We start from the raw sequence: 17,887 nt of genomic DNA, 5'->3' as shown, positions 1-17,887 counted from the left end.
TAACAAGGCCAGATTCTCTTTTGTATTTGGTCTTGTCATTTATGTGTAAGCAAAGTGAGTACAAAGCACATATACAACATTGCCACCAGTAGGAATACAGGAAATTCTGACTGGGCTCCCATGTAAACCCACTTCACTATTAAGCAATCACCAGTAGAAGAATCAGATGTTCCGCAATATATACAGTGTGCTCCTAACAATGGTATCTGATTCTGGATGAAATACAGGCTGTTTCCATATCTGCTCGCCACTATAATACGGAGCCAGGGCAGGGGTGCTTTTTTGCCAAGAGACAAGACTGAAACTGTGGAACAAAGACTGAAGCTTTTCTATGGAATACTGCTGAGCAGAGACTGAAATTGCATGAGAGGATTCCTGTCAGGTTTTAAAAGGGAATCAGATACTACACGGCCAAGGGCAGTCTGGTGGAAGTGGACCTTTCACTTGTTTCCATGGGGTTTCGAACCAGTTGGGTCTCAACAAGAGTCCTGTATTGTTTCAAGCACAGAGGCTGTAACTGTGCATGCCAAAGATCAGATTCATGACCTGAATCCCTCTTCAGAACTCCAACTTAACCTCACCCAGTTTTCTGAGGTTCTTTGTACCCTTCTTGGTACTTAATGCTCTATTCTCCAGAACCCACCTAGTTTACAAGCACTTGGGGTTTCACTTTAACCCCTTCATGAATAGTAAGCCAAAAATACCAAGAAGCCCAGGTTCAACTAAGTTAACTAACTTCCAGGTTAGGATACCTTTCAAATCACTCAGACTCCAGATTTTAAAACATAAAAGAACTCCTAAGGTATGATGATTGCCCTGAAGCGTGTTGTCTGACTTTCTTCACTCCCAGTTTCTCACTGTTTCAGTATGGGAAGAGTCGCTCCTGTTTTCTCACTAAGTCCCATTTTCCTGGGGGAATTACAGTCAACCCTGCTTGAAAGATCCCTCAAGCATCATCTTCTCCGAGTTTGTCCTCAGAAGATGCACACCCACTAGCCATGATTTTCAGTGCGCTATGGGTTTCAGTCAGAATCTGAGAGAGAATTAAACATACCATCCTCTGTTACTGCAGTGATGGCTTTCACCCATGACTCTTCCGGGAGGCAACAGATACCTTTTCTGGTACTCTGCCTAGAATACATCATATAGAATTAATTTAGACAAAATTTTATCTGCCAATAATGTGTCTCAAAATGCTAGTTATAGGAAACATTGCAGGCTAAAATTCAGGTCGAGCCTGACCTTGTCTTGGATGAGAGAGAGGTTAGAGAGTGATGAGAGCAAGGTGTGACTCGTGAATAAAGTGGGAGAAGAAGTTTGGGGAGAGACAGTCTGACCTGTGTCATTAGAGTTGGAGGAACTTATTAGATAGAATCATGCAACACTCTATGAAAGCCGACTTTGAAATGCTGTATGTTTTACAAATCCACATCTAAGCTCATGCTTCCATGAAATCCAGTTTGCTACCCACCTGTTTATCTCACTGATTCCTTGCAGGCTCGTTGTTATGACTGAACCCTGTGAGTTTATTGCATGGTAGTCAAACCATCTGACAGCTGAAAGGAAGTGTCTCTACTAAGCCATGACTGAGCAGGACCATTTCCTCAGGATTGAATCATATGCAGCACTGTGATTTGCATAGGAAATTCTGCCCTGACTTGTGCAATCCATTTCCTGGAGGTGGCGCTTGAACAACATATGTTGCCTTTTGTCTTTTTCATTATAAACATGATGTGCCTTCATTACGTTCCGACAGGAGAGCGAAAATCTAGCTGATGCTGAAGAGAGATGCGAAGGACTCATCAAAAGTAAAATCCAGCTGGAAGCTAAAATTAAAGAACTAAGTGAAAGACTGGAGGATGAAGAGGAGACGAATGCTGAACTGACAGCAAAGAAGAGGAAACTTGAGGATGAGTGCTCCGAGCTGAAGAAAGATATTGATGATCTTGAACTGACTCTGGCCAAAGTGGAAAAGGAGAAGCATGCAACAGAGAATAAGGTAACAGAAGAATTGGGCAATTATTCTTCCCTATACAGTTTTCTCAGACAGTTTGCAGTTTTGTGGAAAGTTGCTGTCATTCCTAAGTGCTCTGAATGGAAGTGACATGTGCCCAAGGCACAGGAGAGGGGTATTGCCACTTAATCACCTGCGACAGAGAATACTTTGTTAAAATTATAACTTCCTCTTAGGAAAAATATTTCTTCTGTGACAGTTCAAAAAGAGTTAAGAGGTTGTTACAGTGCTTGATAGAGAATTTCCATATTTGGCTGTTTGCAGGCATAAAGAACCAGCATATTTGTGTCTCCTGCGCAAAATGGAAGACTAGTATGCTTGTGAGTAGCTCAGAACAGAATGGCTATTCTGGTCCTTTCTCACATGCATTGAAGAGAACTGATTTTGCAAATGTCAAGTGTTTTCCTATAATTGTCTTTTATTTAAGAAAACCAGGTTTCAGCTAGGATAAACATCCTTTCCTTCCATTGACTTGATAACACAATGAGAGTTCTTCTTGACTTGTAAGGTTCAGACTGTCAGTGTAGCAAGAAGAGTCTGTATCGGGTGGTCATTAACTCATATATCTCCTAGTAAAAGCACAGGTCTCTTCATGTACATTTCAAAAATGTAAAGAGATGGAATTGAGATATATATGTTAGAATTCAAAAGCCCACATCTGTGGTGACCGTGTTCCGTCCTGCTGTGGAAACAATATGAGAAGAGATGTAACTACAACTTTGAGGTTCCTTTCATGGCCATTACTGAGAACAATCCTAGATCCTAAGTTTGCAATTACAGATATGCTGTACATTTCTATACTAATGCTTAGAGGAAATCTAGCTGGTGTTGGCTATTAGGATGAGGGAATGTCTTATGAGATATCAGGGCCATACAGCTAAAGCGCTTAGCAGAAGGGACTTTCCTTATCCCCGCTGTCAGGCTTTCCCATTGCAATGAGACAAATGGGAAGCAAGGGTCAGGCAGGCTAATGCACAGTGCCTGATGTGTTTGCAATAAGGTTGCTGATGTGCAATGCTCCACTGAAGTACAAGGAACAAGTTTCCAAGATAAAGCTAGCAAAGCTGGTATGTCCAGCAGCCCAGTTAGAAGCTCCTGCCCTAAATTCATTATTACCTGTTCCAAGGGCATAAGGTTCTTTCCCATGTTAACACATTCCTTTCACTTTTATGCAAAACTTAACATATCTTTGGCTAGGCTTGGTACTTGATAATATCTTTTTAAAGAACCTCACTTGCTGAGCTTTTACAGCTGTTTCCCTAGCAAATACATCACATGCAGGAAATACATTTTTTGAGCAAGAACAACTCAGATGCCTTTTGTAAATCCCAGTGGGAAAAGCTTGCTGAAGTAAGCGAAGATCTAGTGATGTTCCACCATAGAACTCAGCAGGATAGGGCTGCTAGTCAAAACCAACTAAAGCCAGAACTCCTACCATTGCTGGACCAGAGAGGTGTGGCTGTCAGGCATGACACTTGTTGCTACCCTCATCATGAATGATACAGACCCTCTGTGGAGAGCATTTTGACTACATCCATGTAAGATTTTGCAAGGGTGCACTCACTGTGTTCTCAGTCTGTCATTTCTCAAGTCACCCCCTCATAGTATGGATGCTGGCTGTCTAACAGGTTAAGAATCTTACTGAAGAGACGGCAGCTCTGGATGAAAATATTTCTAAACTCACTAAGGAGAAAAAGGCCCTCCAGGAAGCCCATCAGCAGACACTCGACGACTTGCAAGCTGAGGAAGACAAAGTCAGCACACTCAGCAAAACCAAGACCAAACTGGAGCAGCAAGTAGACGATGTAAGAAAAAGGGTTTGGGTTGTGTAGGTGGATGCTCTGACAGACTAGAAGAGACTAGAAATCTGCAGTTGGGAATATAAGGCACACCTAAAGCAGCCAAGCCAGCTCTAATAATGTCAGATAATAAATCACTGCCAGTTGACAGGGTATTGTGGAAGTCAGGATATCTTTCATCTTTCCCTGCCCATTTAAACTATGTTCATCACTGGGTATTTCAGCACTGTAGACTTTCGTACCCTGTTTTAACCAATTAGCTGGAGCAGTGTATCTGTATCAGTTTGAAGCTTGCTGCAGAGTTATTTTGTGGTCTCTTACTGCGCAGCATTCTGGGAAGTTATGAATACTGGGAATCTGTCAATATTTTAGCAGTCTATATGCTAGGAACTGCAGCCACTGGAAAATTTTAATTTCTGTATTTTTCAAAATGTTGCATTTCAGCTGTGCACAGGCAAAGCTGTAGACAGCTTAATATCTGAAACTAAATCATAATGGCAGCTCTGATCTTGCAGTGAGAGTGTAGCACAGGTGGAGATGAGAAATACATACAGGATCTGACTGTTCTCTCTATTGATCAATTTCCAATTCTAGTTAGATTTCTAAATCAAGAATAGTTACTTTCAAACACATAATTTATCCATTTCAAAGTATGTTTTATGCATTTTAGCTTGAAGGATCTCTGGAACAAGAGAAGAAACTGCGAATGGACCTTGAGAGAGAAAAGAAAAAACTGGAAGGAGACCTGAAAATGTCTCAGGATTCCATCATGGATCTGGAAAACGATAAGCAACAGATGGATGACAGGCTAAAAAAGTATTGCACTGACTTTTTATGCTCTGAATTCTAAAATTCAGATTTAACCTTAACTGTATTGAATTTGCATTCTTGTTCTTTAACAGAAAAGGTTTTGAAATTAGCCAATTGCAAAGTAAACTCGAAGATGAGCAGGCTCAAAGTTCTCAGCTGCAAAAGAAAATTAAGGAGCTTCAGGTAAAGTCGAAGAGTTATTGATATTTTTAGTAGCTGAGCACAAGTTCCTTAACTAATATTTATTCTTGGACTGTTCTAAAAAACTATTTTCCTACACATGAATAAAAATATTAGCATGCACTCTGGGTGCTGTTCCCATCTCAGGGCACTTCTACAGAAGCTCTGGCCTCTAATCATACGTAACGATGTAAGAAATCTGTTAAGTGAAGCTGGTGGCAGGCTTTGAAAATGGATCAGATACTGAGTTATAACAGTAGTGAAACCACTGAGAATTACTTTTCTAATAAAACAATAGAACGTGACATAATCTGTCATGATCAGGACAAAGATAACCTTCTAAATGCAGACCCAGGAAAAAACAGTTCTCTCCAGTGCTATTATCCCGTTGCTGCTCATCTCAAGGTTCCTTCCATTTTGTTTGACGAGTCAGGACACTGCTTTGTTTTGGCCTGACCTTTGGGAAATTTCTAAGAAATCCGCACTCCTTTACATTTTTCAGTGACACATCCCTATTTCTTAAAAAAAGTGCAATACTAGACCCATCATAACATAATAAATCCATTCTGAGCTATAACATAAAGTGAAATATCCAATTGTACATTCACTGCTGTTCCAAAACTGAATATTACATGTGCTGTGACACAATTCATTGAAATTTCTAGTGGTGCTTCACTCACTAGGCTGATACAAATGGATGGGAATGTTTGCTCTTTATTCCTTAATTAGAATTTCAAATCTGTCTACTGAGAAGTCCTCATTTAACCAATTAACTTGCACAGGCTCAAATAGAGGAACTGGAGGAAGAAATTGAGGCTGAACGTGCAATCCGTGCAAAGACTGAAAAGCAGCGAGCTGACCTCTCCAGGGAGCTAGAGGAGATCAGCGAGCGCTTGGAGGAAGCAGGAGGGGCTACAGCAGCTCAGACTGCGATGAACAAGAAGCGTGAGGCAGAATTTCAGAAGATGCGTCGTGACCTCGAAGAGGCCACGCTGCAGCATGAAGCCACGGCTGCCACCCTGCGGAAGAAGCACGCGGACAGCACAGCTGAGCTTGGGGAGCAGATCGACAACCTGCAACGAGTGAAGCAGAAGCTGGAGAAGGAGAAGAGTGAGCTGAAGATGGAGATTGACGACCTGGCCAGTAACATGGAGTCTGTCTCCAAAGCCAAGGTTGCTGCAGAGGAAGAAACATTTCTCATCACTACCATTGTTCTTCTGAACAATTGGATGAGCTGAAGGATATGCTTTCTATCTCTTAACAGAGCAATCTGGAAAAGATGTGCCGAGCTCTGGAAGACCAGTTCAGTGAAGTCAGAACCAAAGATGATGAACATATGCGACTAATTAATGATCTGAACATACAGAAAACACGTCTACAGACTGAGAATGGTGTGTCCCTAGATGAAATGTAATTGTCCTGTGCCAAGTACTTGAATATGCTCCCTGACTGCCTGTGTATTTTGTAATGTATTCATCACTAGGTGATCTTAACAAAACTCAGATTGTAGAATTTCCTCCTGGTGGCAGTCATGGAAACTCCACCCAAGGAAACATAAAACTAAACCAAACGCAGCACTGTCAATCAAAATGTTTGTGTGAGTTTGTGGTCAGTTCATCCCCTTCCCTTTGATGCTAGCACAACATTCATCTTTGATAGCTTTTTTCCTACTGGTAGGAATGTAATTGCTACTCTCCCTTCATTTTACCACATTATATCTTGTAATCTCTTTCCATATGGCTAGATTTTCTCATTCGTATGTTTTATGTCTCATATCTCTGTCTAAAAAAAAATGAACCTTTTCTCATTAGGTGAACTTACTCGGCAACTGGAGGAGAAGGAGTCCCTGATTTCTCAGCTGACTCGAGGCAAGCATGCTTTCACTCAGCAGACGGAAGAGCTGAAGAGGCAACTAGAGGAAGAAAATAAGGTGACTTGTTTTAATTTGACTAACAAATGGTAAAATAAATCAATGAGCTAAAACAACAAATGAGATTTCTCCTCAGAGAAAGTGGAAACATCAGAAGAGTGAAACTTTTGAACTTTGCCTTGGAGCACAACACACAAAAGTGACATTAAAAATGAAATAACGAAGACAGTTTAAGCCCTTCTTATCATGCTTTCTGACATTCACAATCATGAGAGAAGTGAATGGAAATATCTCTATGTGCATACCTTACTGCTATGGGAAATCCCTGAGGCAAAGAATATATCAGCAGCCAAAAAAAAAGATAGAAGGAGTGCAGGTGCACCCAGGGTTAGATATAACAACACAGTTAAGTTTCTTCCACCTTCAGATAAACACCAAATTCTACCTGAAAAGCTTACGGGGAAATTTCCTGAGAGATAATTCCCACCTTGTCTGTTGCTGGATTTCCTGGGTCTTTGCCTGAAGCACTTGGTGCAGCTGTGTCTGAGAGGCCATATCCCAGATAAGATGGACAAGCGCCTGATCTTGTTTAACAACATCAAGTCTGAAACACAGAGTCCCTCATGTTACTCACTTTGCTCCTTCTATTATTCTAGCAACTGTAGCGCATGGGCAGTGAGATGTGGAGTTTTTGCCAAAATACAGTAAAAAAAAAATCCAGTCACAAATTGTTAATGTTTTGACAATTTCTATGATTTTTAACTACCCAGGCCAAGAATGCCCTGGCCCACGCCTTGCAGTCTGCTCGCCACGACTGCGACTTGCTCCGGGAACAGTATGAGGAGGAGCAGGAAGCCAAGGGGGAGCTGCAGCGTGCCCTGTCCAAGGCCAACAGCGAAGTGGCCCAGTGGAGAACCAAATACGAGACGGATGCTATTCAGCGCACGGAGGAGCTGGAGGAGGCCAAGTATGTGGAGAGGTGGTCTGGAGCAAGTAGAAAGATATTTAGGAATAAATGTGAGAGGGAGCTGGAGGAAACCAGAATATGCTTGTAGTGTAAACATGCAGAACTGTGTGCTCTGTAATGTGTTAGGTGTGAAAAAGCAAGTGAGTAGAGGTTTAAAGGAAGAGGAGTAGACGCTTGGGAGTGTCTAAAGAAAGGAGAAATCCAGTGCATTAACTATGGAGCTAATCACAGTAGTTGAAAAATCACATTCTTTACACTGCCAATATTGAAAGTGTGTTTCTGGTTCCTCTGCACATTGGTATATTCTACCCCTTTGGTAAGTATTCTGCCAGCCTATGCACGACTCCAGCGTGCTGTGTCATCCTAGGTTCCTATTGATGCTCCATTCACACCATCACAGCTTTCTATGTTGCTCGCTCTGCCCACCTCTCCCACGCCAAACTCCCCTCCTGTCCATTTTCTGAGAACACCAGAATTTCCCTTCTCTCAGCGCTGATTTTCTCATCCTGCAGAAAGAAGCTTGCTCAGCGTCTGCAGGAGTCAGAGGAGCAGATTGAGGCTGTCAACTCAAAGTGTGCTTCACTGGAGAAGACAAAGCAGAGGCTGCAGGGGGAAGTGGATGACCTCATGATTGACGTGGAGAGGTCAAACGCAGCCTGTGCAGCATTTGATAAAAAGCAGAAGAATTTTGACAAGGTTCATTCAAAGAGCCTACTAGATTTGAACATCATTAGACATTCAATAGGCCAGGCTAAATTCTGAAATTATGAAAGTTCTGCACTCACAGTAAGATAAATTACATTTTATCCAAAGCAAAGCTATGGTAAGGACCACATAATGGGACATGTAGTAATGATAATGTCGCAGTGTGAGTAACCCCAGATTACCACAGCAAACAATAAAGTAGCTTTCTGATAGTTTTAAAAATCATGAAGTCTTCACAAGGGACACTGGGAGGATCCATATCCAGTCTTTGATAAGCAGACTGAGCAACTATGCACATGCAAGCTAACAAGCCCTGACTTTCACCCAGTGCTAGTGTACCAGCCTTGTATTTGGGTTAGGCAGAGTCTCAGACTCCTTTACACAGTTCCAGCCTCCACTGCCTTTAGTAACACTTAAAAGAATCAGGTCTGTTTGCCCAAGTGATGTTGCACAGCCCTGTGCCTTGGCCCAGCCTTCTGTGAGTGAATGGGGTGAATGTGCTAAAAAAGATGCCCTGTAGGGCTGTGATATCAAACTCAGGAGACAATTGGTAGAACATGGTCTTTCTTGGTGGGATAAGTGCAATAATAAAAAGGCTCACACAGCCTCATTCAGACTAACTACATTGTGTTCACGTTAGTGTCAAACCAAACTCCTGCCTTAGAGCTTTGGGTATACACTGGTGCTGGCTGAAGCGGATGATTTACATAGCTTTCACCAAAACAGAGTATGTATCACAATGAATTGATTGTCACAGGCAGAGAACAGTCCAAAGCAAAAGACTGTAAGACATGCCTCTTGGGTTCTCGTCCTGTAAATGTGCAGAGACAGGAGTGTTGCAGAATGGGTCATTCTTATGTTCTGATCGCTCCTGTCACTCCAGGTCCTGGCTGAATGGAAGCAGAAGTACCAGGAGAGTCAGGCTGAGCTGGAAGCTGCCCAGAAAGAGTCTCGGTCTCTTAGCACTGAGATCTTCCGGATGAAGAACGCCTATGAAGAAATGCTTGACCAGGCTGAGACTGTCAGACGGGAGAACAAGAACCTCCAGCGTAAGTTCAGATCCCTATTAGCTCCACCACGATCCACCATCAGCTCCATCAGGATCCACCATGAATCCTAAGACACTTACATGTTTCTGGGCTACCAGAACTCTGCCTCTTCCCAGAATTTTGTTCCTTATGGTTTTCCCACAAAGCTCAGATTAGGCAACTCTCTTTCCTGTTCAGCTGGTCACAAAGTCAGCTGTAAGCACAGGCCCACAGCTCCTTACAGCATCCTCCTTCCTAATGGTATTCCCCCTCCTTCATACCAACATAATCCCATTAACGGATAGGGACCAAATTAACTGAATGGACAGAAATTATGATGAAACCAGATACTCATTTTTTTCAGATTACTTCAGTCACTGCCATTAGAAAAGATCTGGAGGGCTGTTATCTATCTCCTGATTATTGGAGGACCATGTAGCACTGGCACAACAGATTGGCATTTAATAAGCAAACTAACTGTATACACAACTCAGTTCCCTTTTCCAAGTGGAATGATCCCTGGGGAGTATCTTGAGGATAGAGAGAACAATCAAACAGGGCTATCTCTGGAGGTGTAATTTCACTATCCAGAGGAAGCTGACATTATCCTCTGAGCACTCCAGCTGGTCCTTCACATTTTCAAATCGCACACTGAACTGGAAATAGCAGGTAAACAGAAATAAACATTGCACACAAGACAAGACCTATTACTTTTCCTCACTGCTGCATCACATTACATCATTATCTCTTCCATCACTCCCATTGCCAAACAGCAATTGCAGTTGCCATTGACAACATTATCTAAGATAATCTGAGTGTGTGTTTTCTGTGTTGCAGAGGAAATTTCTGATATGACCGAACAGATTGCTGAATCTGGAAAGGCGAATCATGAGCTGGAGAAAGCAAAGAAGCAAATTGAGCAAGAAAAGTGTGACCTTCAAGCAGCATTAGAAGAAGCAGAGGCAAGTGTCCTCAATAAGCAAGCTTGTTTTTAGAGATATCATGAATGGAGAAAATTTGGAGCTTATATATTCCTGTTTATCCTGATACTCTCACAAAGGTCCAGTATGGGAACACAAGAAGACCAAATAGCACAGGGACTGCTCCTCTCCCATACCAATGAGGCATTCCCTGTTGTGCTACAATGCACAAAAAAATTCAGTCCCAGACTAAAATTGAGCTCATTTTGCACCACCTTTTGAATTTGCTCCTCTGAAAGGCTAAAGGACATTTGTCTTTCAAAACTCTGACAATTTTTGTTTACTAGTTAAATTAATGAAGGATGTTTTCAGAGCATGTATAATCCGTACTTTAAAATCTTCTTGATGTCACCTCCTGTTCAAAGAAAGATGAATGTTGAAGAGAATTAAGATTATATTTTTTCAGTTCCTCCATTTTCAATGAATGGGAGTCAGTAATACATTCAAAGAGGAGTCAATTCACAGGACATGGGTTCTGATGGACACGTAGAAGTTGCTGAGGATCAGCTGAATCTTGGAGGTGCCACTGGTATACTCATGTGCTTTGCTGACACAGGCTGCATACCAGGTCCCACAATTCCAGGATCACTCAGTCTTCTTTACTGTCTTAGGCTATCCTTCAGCTCTTTATAAAGTTAAATCTTACTTTTTTCCCAGTCCATGCTAGATTGTAGCTCCTTCAGTTCTCTCTTGTCTGGGTTCTGCCTTTTCTTCCCTATCAGCCCTGACTGTCTCTTGAAAAAGCTCTTATTACTTCTATATGACCATATCTGATTCTCCACAAAATGCCTTTGAGAGCATACCTAGGGTATAGCTCAAACATAGAGAAACAGAATTAACTTAGTTTGGAAAGGATCTCTGGAGGTCTTTAGTCCAATCTCCTGCTCAAAGCAGGGCTAAATCCGAAGTTACACTAGGTTGCTCAAAGCCTTGTCTAATTGTTCTTCATTATTTCCAAGGATGGAGATTTCATAGTATCTCTGGACAACCTTTTCTGGTGTGGCACCATTCTCATGAGAAAACACTTTTATCCTTACATGCAGTCAGGATTTCTGCTGTACCAACTTTTGACTGTTGTCTTTTGTCTTTTTGTTGCCCACCACCAAGAAGAGCCTCACCTTATTTTCTCTGTAACTCCTCTTAGGTAGAAAAAGAAGTAAAAAACAACTGACACATCTCTAATCTTTAGATCTCACTAGATAGGTGGGCAGTAGGAGCAAGAGTTACAGTGGCCATGCAAATCCATCTGCTCTAACTTATGCATGTAAATCTCATCAGTCTAATCCTGAATTAGCCACCATAGGCTCATTCTAAAACTGAAAAGGAGAGATGGGCACCTCTGGAGGATCTGTTCTTAAAGGGGATGACAAGGCTACATCAACTGTTTCATTCTCTGGACATGCTTATTTCTGTCCACTGGTTGTACAGACCCAGTCTCAGGCTTCTAACTCCTAGACATCTGAAGTCAGATGGTACGAGCATCAGAGAGAAAAGGGCAACATGCCCACACAGTCACTGGGGTGGGACTAAGTGCAGAACCCCTAAGCAGAATTCAGCACGGAGATGCAAGAGAAGGCAAGCTTCTTCTGAGAATGAGGCTTCACTGTCCTATTTTATGCTTTTACATGCTTTGTTATCTCTGCAGTGTCAACATAGCCCTCGGTGCCCAGACCTTGTGATACCGGAGGCATTTTCCTAAGGAGTCTTATTCCTAAATTACCAATTAATATCTAGCTGAGGTATAATGACTCCTGTGTAAGGGAACAGCAGTGGGTTTTTTCAGTGCTAGGCCTTTCCTAAAGATCCTCAGTAAGGCATTTGCAATCTGCATTACTGGCTGCAAAATGGCAAAATTCTACATGGGCATTTCCCAATAAGAGACACTACAGAGACAAATTATGTTATTTCAACTCTGCCAGGGCTCTTTAGAACATGAAGAGGGAAAAATTCTACTTATTCAGCTGGAGCTGAACCAGGTGAAGTCAGATGTTGATAGAAAGAGTGCAGAGAAAGACGAAGAAATTCAACAGCTGAAGAGGAATCACCAGCGGGTATTAGAGTCTATGCAGACCATGCTGGATGCTGAGATCAGAACCAGAAATGATGCTTTGAGGCTGAAAAAGAAAATGGAGGGAGACCTGAATGACATGGAAATACAGCTAAGCCATACCAACTGTCAGGCAGCAGAGACACAGAAGCACCTCAAAGCCGTGCAAGGGCAACTCAAGGTAGGGATCACAAGCGCTACCGTCCTACAGGTCTTTGCCACTCACTCTGCTTGCCTCTTAGTCTCATGGTGCGTTCACCTTCAAAGGATTCCCAACTCCATTTGGATGATGCTTTGAGGGAGAACGATGACCTGAAGGAGCAGCTTGCTATGATAGAGCGCAGGAACAACCTGATGACAACAGAAATGCAGGAGATGCGAGCTGCTATGGAGCAGACGGAGCGAGCCTGGAAAGTTTCCGAGCAGGAGCTGACAGATGCCAGCGAGCGAGTGCAGCTCCTCCACTCACAGGTAATTGGTGTCTCCTTTACAACAGGCACACGGGAGTGACATGAAATGGGGTGGGAATGACCTGTCTTTGGGTTGTCCCAACAGAACACAAGCCTCCTCAACACCAAGAAGAGACTGGAAGTGGACGTCACTCATTTGCAGAATGAAGTTGAAGACAGCATTCAGGAAGCCAGAAATGCAGAGGAGAAAGCAAAGAAAGCGATCACAGATGTGAGTCCTCTCGCTTGCCCCTCTTCCATTTTCTACTACTGCAGTCACTTTTACCCTTTAGAAAGGCAGCAGACAGGCTGCGGAGAACAAATTCTTGAACATAGGAACACAAAATATCGGTGACACACAGTCCCTCCCACATGGGCCTCACACAGCCTCTGCCCCACTGCTTCCCATGAAGACCTCTTCAGTCTAGGGCCTCTACTCATGTTCTGCTAGCAGTCTGTACTGAAGAGGCACCCCGTCTCCCCTTCCCCATATGCACACTCAATAGACAGGATAGAACAGATGGTGGAAAAATTGTGATAGGAAAAGGGTAGTTTGAACTAAGCCCTGTTTAGACATAGCACAGAAAAACAAAAATTATGACTAAAATCATACATGCTTCTATACAAATGCTAGACATGAAAGAAATAAAAAGGGAGAACAGAAATGTTTCGTTTAAACAAGGCTACAGTTCCACAGCATCAGAAGAAATAAATCTTGGGACTATCTAGGAAAGGTATATGAAAACGAAGCAGAAAACAGCTACACCATCAAGTCATGGTGCATCCAGGCCTGAAGCGCTGTGTCTAGTTCTGGTTGCCTGCCAGTGGCAGTGCTGCAGGTTCTCCTCTGCCCTCTCTGCCTTGTCACACTGCTGACAGCTATCCACCCCAGATTCTGAATGTCTCAGCAGGCACAAGCTTTTCATTGTAGTTTGAGATACCCAGGGTCATTTCATTTGCAAAAACTGCTTAGGAGTCTGTCTCTTTGGAAAATTTAGGCACCAAATGGCCAGACATTCAAAAACATTTGGGAGCCCAGAGATGCAGAGTGCTAGCTGGTAATACTTCAAGATGCCCCCAATTTCCATGAAACTTTGGTACTGAATTATTTGCATGCCTTGATTATTTTTTTCTTGTCATCAACCCTGCCCTTTCTCCAAGGCAGAGTAGTCTTAGAAATACAAATAATGAGAAACGGTGATCCTCTTTATAGGACAGACCCTTAGCACAGCCACAGGACAGGCACTGACTGAGAATGTGGAGAGCCATACACCAACTGAAGCTGGGCAGAACTGCCAGGGACGGGGAGGCACACTCCTAACATAACTGTGCACTACCACCAGGCAGCCATGATGGCAGAAGAGCTGAAGAAGGAGCAGGACACCAGCGCGCACCTGGAGAGGATGAAGAAGAACTTGGAACAGACGGTGAAGGACCTGCAGCACCGTCTGCATGAGGCTGAGCAGCTGGCACTGAAGGGAGGCAAGAAGCAACTCCAGAAACTAGAGGCGAGGGTACGGTGAAGACGAGGGTAGGCTAAGGTGAAGTTCCTGAGTGGGCCTTTGATTGCTGAAACCTCTTGGGAAGGTTACAACAGGGACAACCCCAGGTATCTCCAGCAGTTTGATGAGAGTTACACTGAGTAGTCGAACGTTGCACTGTGGGTGAGGAATTTGAGAATGACCTCATAAAAACTGAGTGGGCAAAAATGGCGGCAGATGAACATCAGGGTAGACATATACACTAACTTATCTAGGAAATAATTTAAAACATGCTTACCTGGGGGTGACTTGGAAACGGCAATTACAGCTCAGCCAGGAGATTTCAGTCTCACCCATGACAGGCCTCAGAAACTGTTCAATGTGCAGTAGAAGCAAAAACCTGAAAGAGAAAAAATTTGGGGCTTCATTAAGAAGGGCACTGAGAACAAGACAGAGAGCATCACTTGCCACTATATTGAATGTACCATGTGCAGTTCTGGTCTCTGGAACTCAAGAAGGACCTGACAGTTAGAGAAGCATCCAGGGCATAGCATCTGAGTGGGTACAGCCTTCTGAGGAGAGACAAACACAGCTAGGACTCTTCCGTTTGGAGAGGAGATGGCTGAGGGGATGTGATCAGAGTTTACAGAATCGTGACAGCAGTGACCAAGATGTATTCTGACTCTATTCATCAAAATGCACAACATGAGACATAAGGACACATGATGCAGATCAGGACATCTTCACCTGCAGATCCGTTTAAAAGAAATAAAAGAGGTACTTTACAGAGCGGGTAGTGAAATTCTAGAACCTGCTGCCATGCGAGGCTGTAGAGGCAGCTGCTAGGAGGTTCAAAAAGGGATTAGAAATCAGCAGGTCTATAAACACACTTAAGGGAACAGGCAGAGATATGCCACCTGACACCTCTAATCTAACAACTGTGGAAGCTGGAGAAGTGTGAGGGGAGTAGGTAGTGGCCAGGTTTCCATGCTGTCCCTAAATTATACATGCTGCTGTCACTCCCCCAGAGGCACAGCATTGGTCTAGGTGGGCCTTTTGCCTGACTCAGGTACTGCATCCTTGGCTTTGAAAGGAAATATCCACACAGAAATAAAAACATTGGTGTCCAGGTTTGACTTATATATACTGCAGAAGAAGCATGAAGCTACAGGATGTTGCTAAGGACTATTCATGAGGATGAGCTGGACGCAAAGATTACAAATCAAACAGATTCTCCCCATTTACCTGGTGAACATTGACAGAACCCTTCCTTCCCTGTTACAATTTCCTCTTCTCTGACAGATTTAAGCCCAATTCTGGTTATAAATGCCCCAGGTATGCACAGCTAAGTTCCTTCTACAAATAACTATGGATGCACAGGCAATGTCACTACCAAGATAGCACGGTGAGACATTTTTAGGTAGTCTAGTCCCAAGAAGCAGCTGCAGGAAGATGCCCTGCACTGCCACTTTCTCTACAGCCTTAGTCCGCAGAACCCTGGTTCCTGCGATCCTACAGCAGGATCAGCAGCCGTTCTTGGCTGCTTGCTGTCTTCACCATGATACTGTGTTTCAGATTAATGAGTTGGAAAACGAGCTTGATGCTGAGCAGAAACGAGGAACAGAGTCACTGAAAGGTGCTCGCAAGTATGAACGAAGGCTGAAGGAGCTCACTTACCAGGTATTTCAGATCCTCTGCTCTCCTAAGTAACTTCCTAAGTACATCACCTCAGTCCCATCTTCCAAGTCTGACTTGCTTTTCACTTCCTACAGTCTGAAGAGGATAAGAAAAATATTCTCCGGCTCCAGGACTTGGTGGACAAGCTGCAGTTAAAAGTGAAAGCATACAAGAAACAGGCTGAGGAAGCTGTGAGTGCAGAACTCATCTTTGTGGGCCCTGAGTGGAGATTTCCAAAAGGTCTGGGCTCCCAAGCTCATTATTGGATACTCAGTTTGATGGGGCAGCTATGGCCACTGCCTTTGACTGTTCCTTACCTTGTAAAGATGAATGGCTCACAACAGAGCAGGCACAGCTGTAATTATTCTGAAGTTGTTGCACTTTTGGAGAGACACTAGTCTATTTTCCCAGCTGGAACTGAGCAGGACTAATTGTTCTGTCCCAACTGAGTGCTCATGTCGTTGACAGTACTAGATAGAAATGCACAGAGTGCTGGCAATGCAGGAATGTAGCTCTGAGGCTAACTGCAGTAGGTGATGGTAGTGCAGTGCAGCCATGGGATGTTCAGTTAATGGTAACTGGGCAATGTCACTTTGTGTCCATGTCACTGATAGCACTGCATGACTTTCAGGAAGAACAGGCAAACGCTAATCTCTCACGATGCCGCAAGACCCAGCATGAGCTGGAAGAGGCTGAAGAACGAGCTGATATTGCTGAATGTCAGGTCAACAAGCTGCGAGCCAAAAGTCGTGATATTGGAGGACAGGTGAGTTGGAGGGCTGCAGCGAAGGCAGCCTTCTTTCCTATTGCTGCAAGTGCCACAGAGATCTCTGCGCAAACACCTGGCAGTCACATTTGTATTCCTCCCACTCTTGTACAGGAGTGTCCACATAAAGGAACGCCAGAAATTGGCACTTACTCAAAACCAGAGGGTTTTGAAGGTCCTTTTGGTGCCTCACAAGAGACAGACCAGATACAATTTACTCTAAAAATCCAGGTCTTTCAGCAGAATTGGTAGATATTGGTTCTTTGCCAGTAATATGGCAGAATATTTGCAACAGCCACAGACCTGAAGCAACCTCACAAATAATTCAATTGCTCTAATAGCCTCTGCATTATCTTCCTTTTTAATATTTAGAAATCAGAGGAATGAGGTCCCTGACCAGCGGTGCAGCAGGCTCCCTTACAGACTTCTGTGCGTGCAACATTGATACTCCTTACTTGCTTCAAGTAACTAGGTGTGCATGTAAGTGGTCTTTGACCTGGTCATAGTTAGCCAACCCTAAGTAGAAGCTGTGAGAAATAAAAATAAAACTGAGTGATGCTCTGGTGACTGTGAGGACTATCAATTCATTATAAGATTGACAGCGTGCATCTGTGAATGGATGTATGACGTAGAGCAGTGGTTCCCAAAGTCCGGGTTATGTCCTGTGCAGGGAAAAGGGTTCCCAGGGCAATGGGAACGCACTCCTCCGTTGTTCCCCACCGCTTCAACTGTCACGCTTGAGAGAAGCAAACAGTTAAACAGGAAACATACAGAGTAAGGCTGTAACAATACCTGCGACTTGAACTGCTCCATTCTGCCTTTGCAGCCCCCGGCATGACTCTGGGGACGAGGAGCGTCTCATCCAGACACGTGGTGTGTGGGTTCGCCTCCAGACAGGTGTGGTGGGGGGCCCTGCCGCGAGTGGGAGCAATGCGCGGGGATGTGCAGCCTGCGCTGGGCGCGCTGCGATGCGTTTGCGGAAGGGAGAGAAAGGAGGGCGTCTTTTTTTTCCGCGGGGGGGGAGAAGGTGGAGCTGCCCCGAGCAGCGGCGGGGGGGTGCAGCGGCTCCGCTCCGTGCAGTGTGTGCGTGGACGGGCTCTGCTCCGCAAGGGGA

The 17,887-nt window shown here is 43.8% G+C and overlaps 1 protein-coding gene across 1 annotated transcript in view; it reads left to right on the top strand.

The window, feature by feature from the left end:
- The window catches only part of LOC104470432 (myosin-13), a gene marked incomplete at its 3' end in the record, with an annotated part of 35,024 nt that extends 17,354 nt beyond the window's left edge, over window positions 1–17,670 (top strand). The window contains exons 21-39 of the mRNA XM_010085360.1: window positions 1,757–1,999; window positions 3,643–3,819; window positions 4,484–4,629; window positions 4,716–4,806; window positions 5,586–5,975; window positions 6,068–6,194; window positions 6,615–6,733; window positions 7,444–7,640; window positions 8,153–8,336; window positions 9,229–9,394; window positions 10,211–10,335; window positions 12,273–12,581; window positions 12,668–12,871; window positions 12,956–13,081; window positions 14,193–14,363; window positions 15,906–16,010; window positions 16,103–16,198; window positions 16,639–17,021; window positions 17,600–17,670. Coding sequence (XP_010083662.1) covers window positions 1,757–1,999; window positions 3,643–3,819; window positions 4,484–4,629; window positions 4,716–4,806; window positions 5,586–5,975; window positions 6,068–6,194; window positions 6,615–6,733; window positions 7,444–7,640; window positions 8,153–8,336; window positions 9,229–9,394; window positions 10,211–10,335; window positions 12,273–12,581; window positions 12,668–12,871; window positions 12,956–13,081; window positions 14,193–14,363; window positions 15,906–16,010; window positions 16,103–16,198; window positions 16,639–17,021; window positions 17,600–17,670 — 3,430 coding nt within the window. The remainder of the gene's footprint in view (window positions 1–1,756; window positions 2,000–3,642; window positions 3,820–4,483; window positions 4,630–4,715; window positions 4,807–5,585; window positions 5,976–6,067; window positions 6,195–6,614; window positions 6,734–7,443; window positions 7,641–8,152; window positions 8,337–9,228; window positions 9,395–10,210; window positions 10,336–12,272; window positions 12,582–12,667; window positions 12,872–12,955; window positions 13,082–14,192; window positions 14,364–15,905; window positions 16,011–16,102; window positions 16,199–16,638; window positions 17,022–17,599) is intronic.
- Window positions 17,671–17,887: the final 217 nt, after the last annotated feature.

This window comes from Pterocles gutturalis, unplaced genomic scaffold, assembly GCF_000699245.1.
Source record: "Pterocles gutturalis isolate BGI_N339 unplaced genomic scaffold, ASM69924v1 scaffold705, whole genome shotgun sequence".
Classification (NCBI taxonomy): Eukaryota; Metazoa; Chordata; class Aves; order Pterocliformes; family Pteroclidae; genus Pterocles; species Pterocles gutturalis.
The sequence above is the reverse complement of the archived record's forward strand: the minus strand, read 5'-3'. Positions and strand labels throughout refer to the sequence as shown.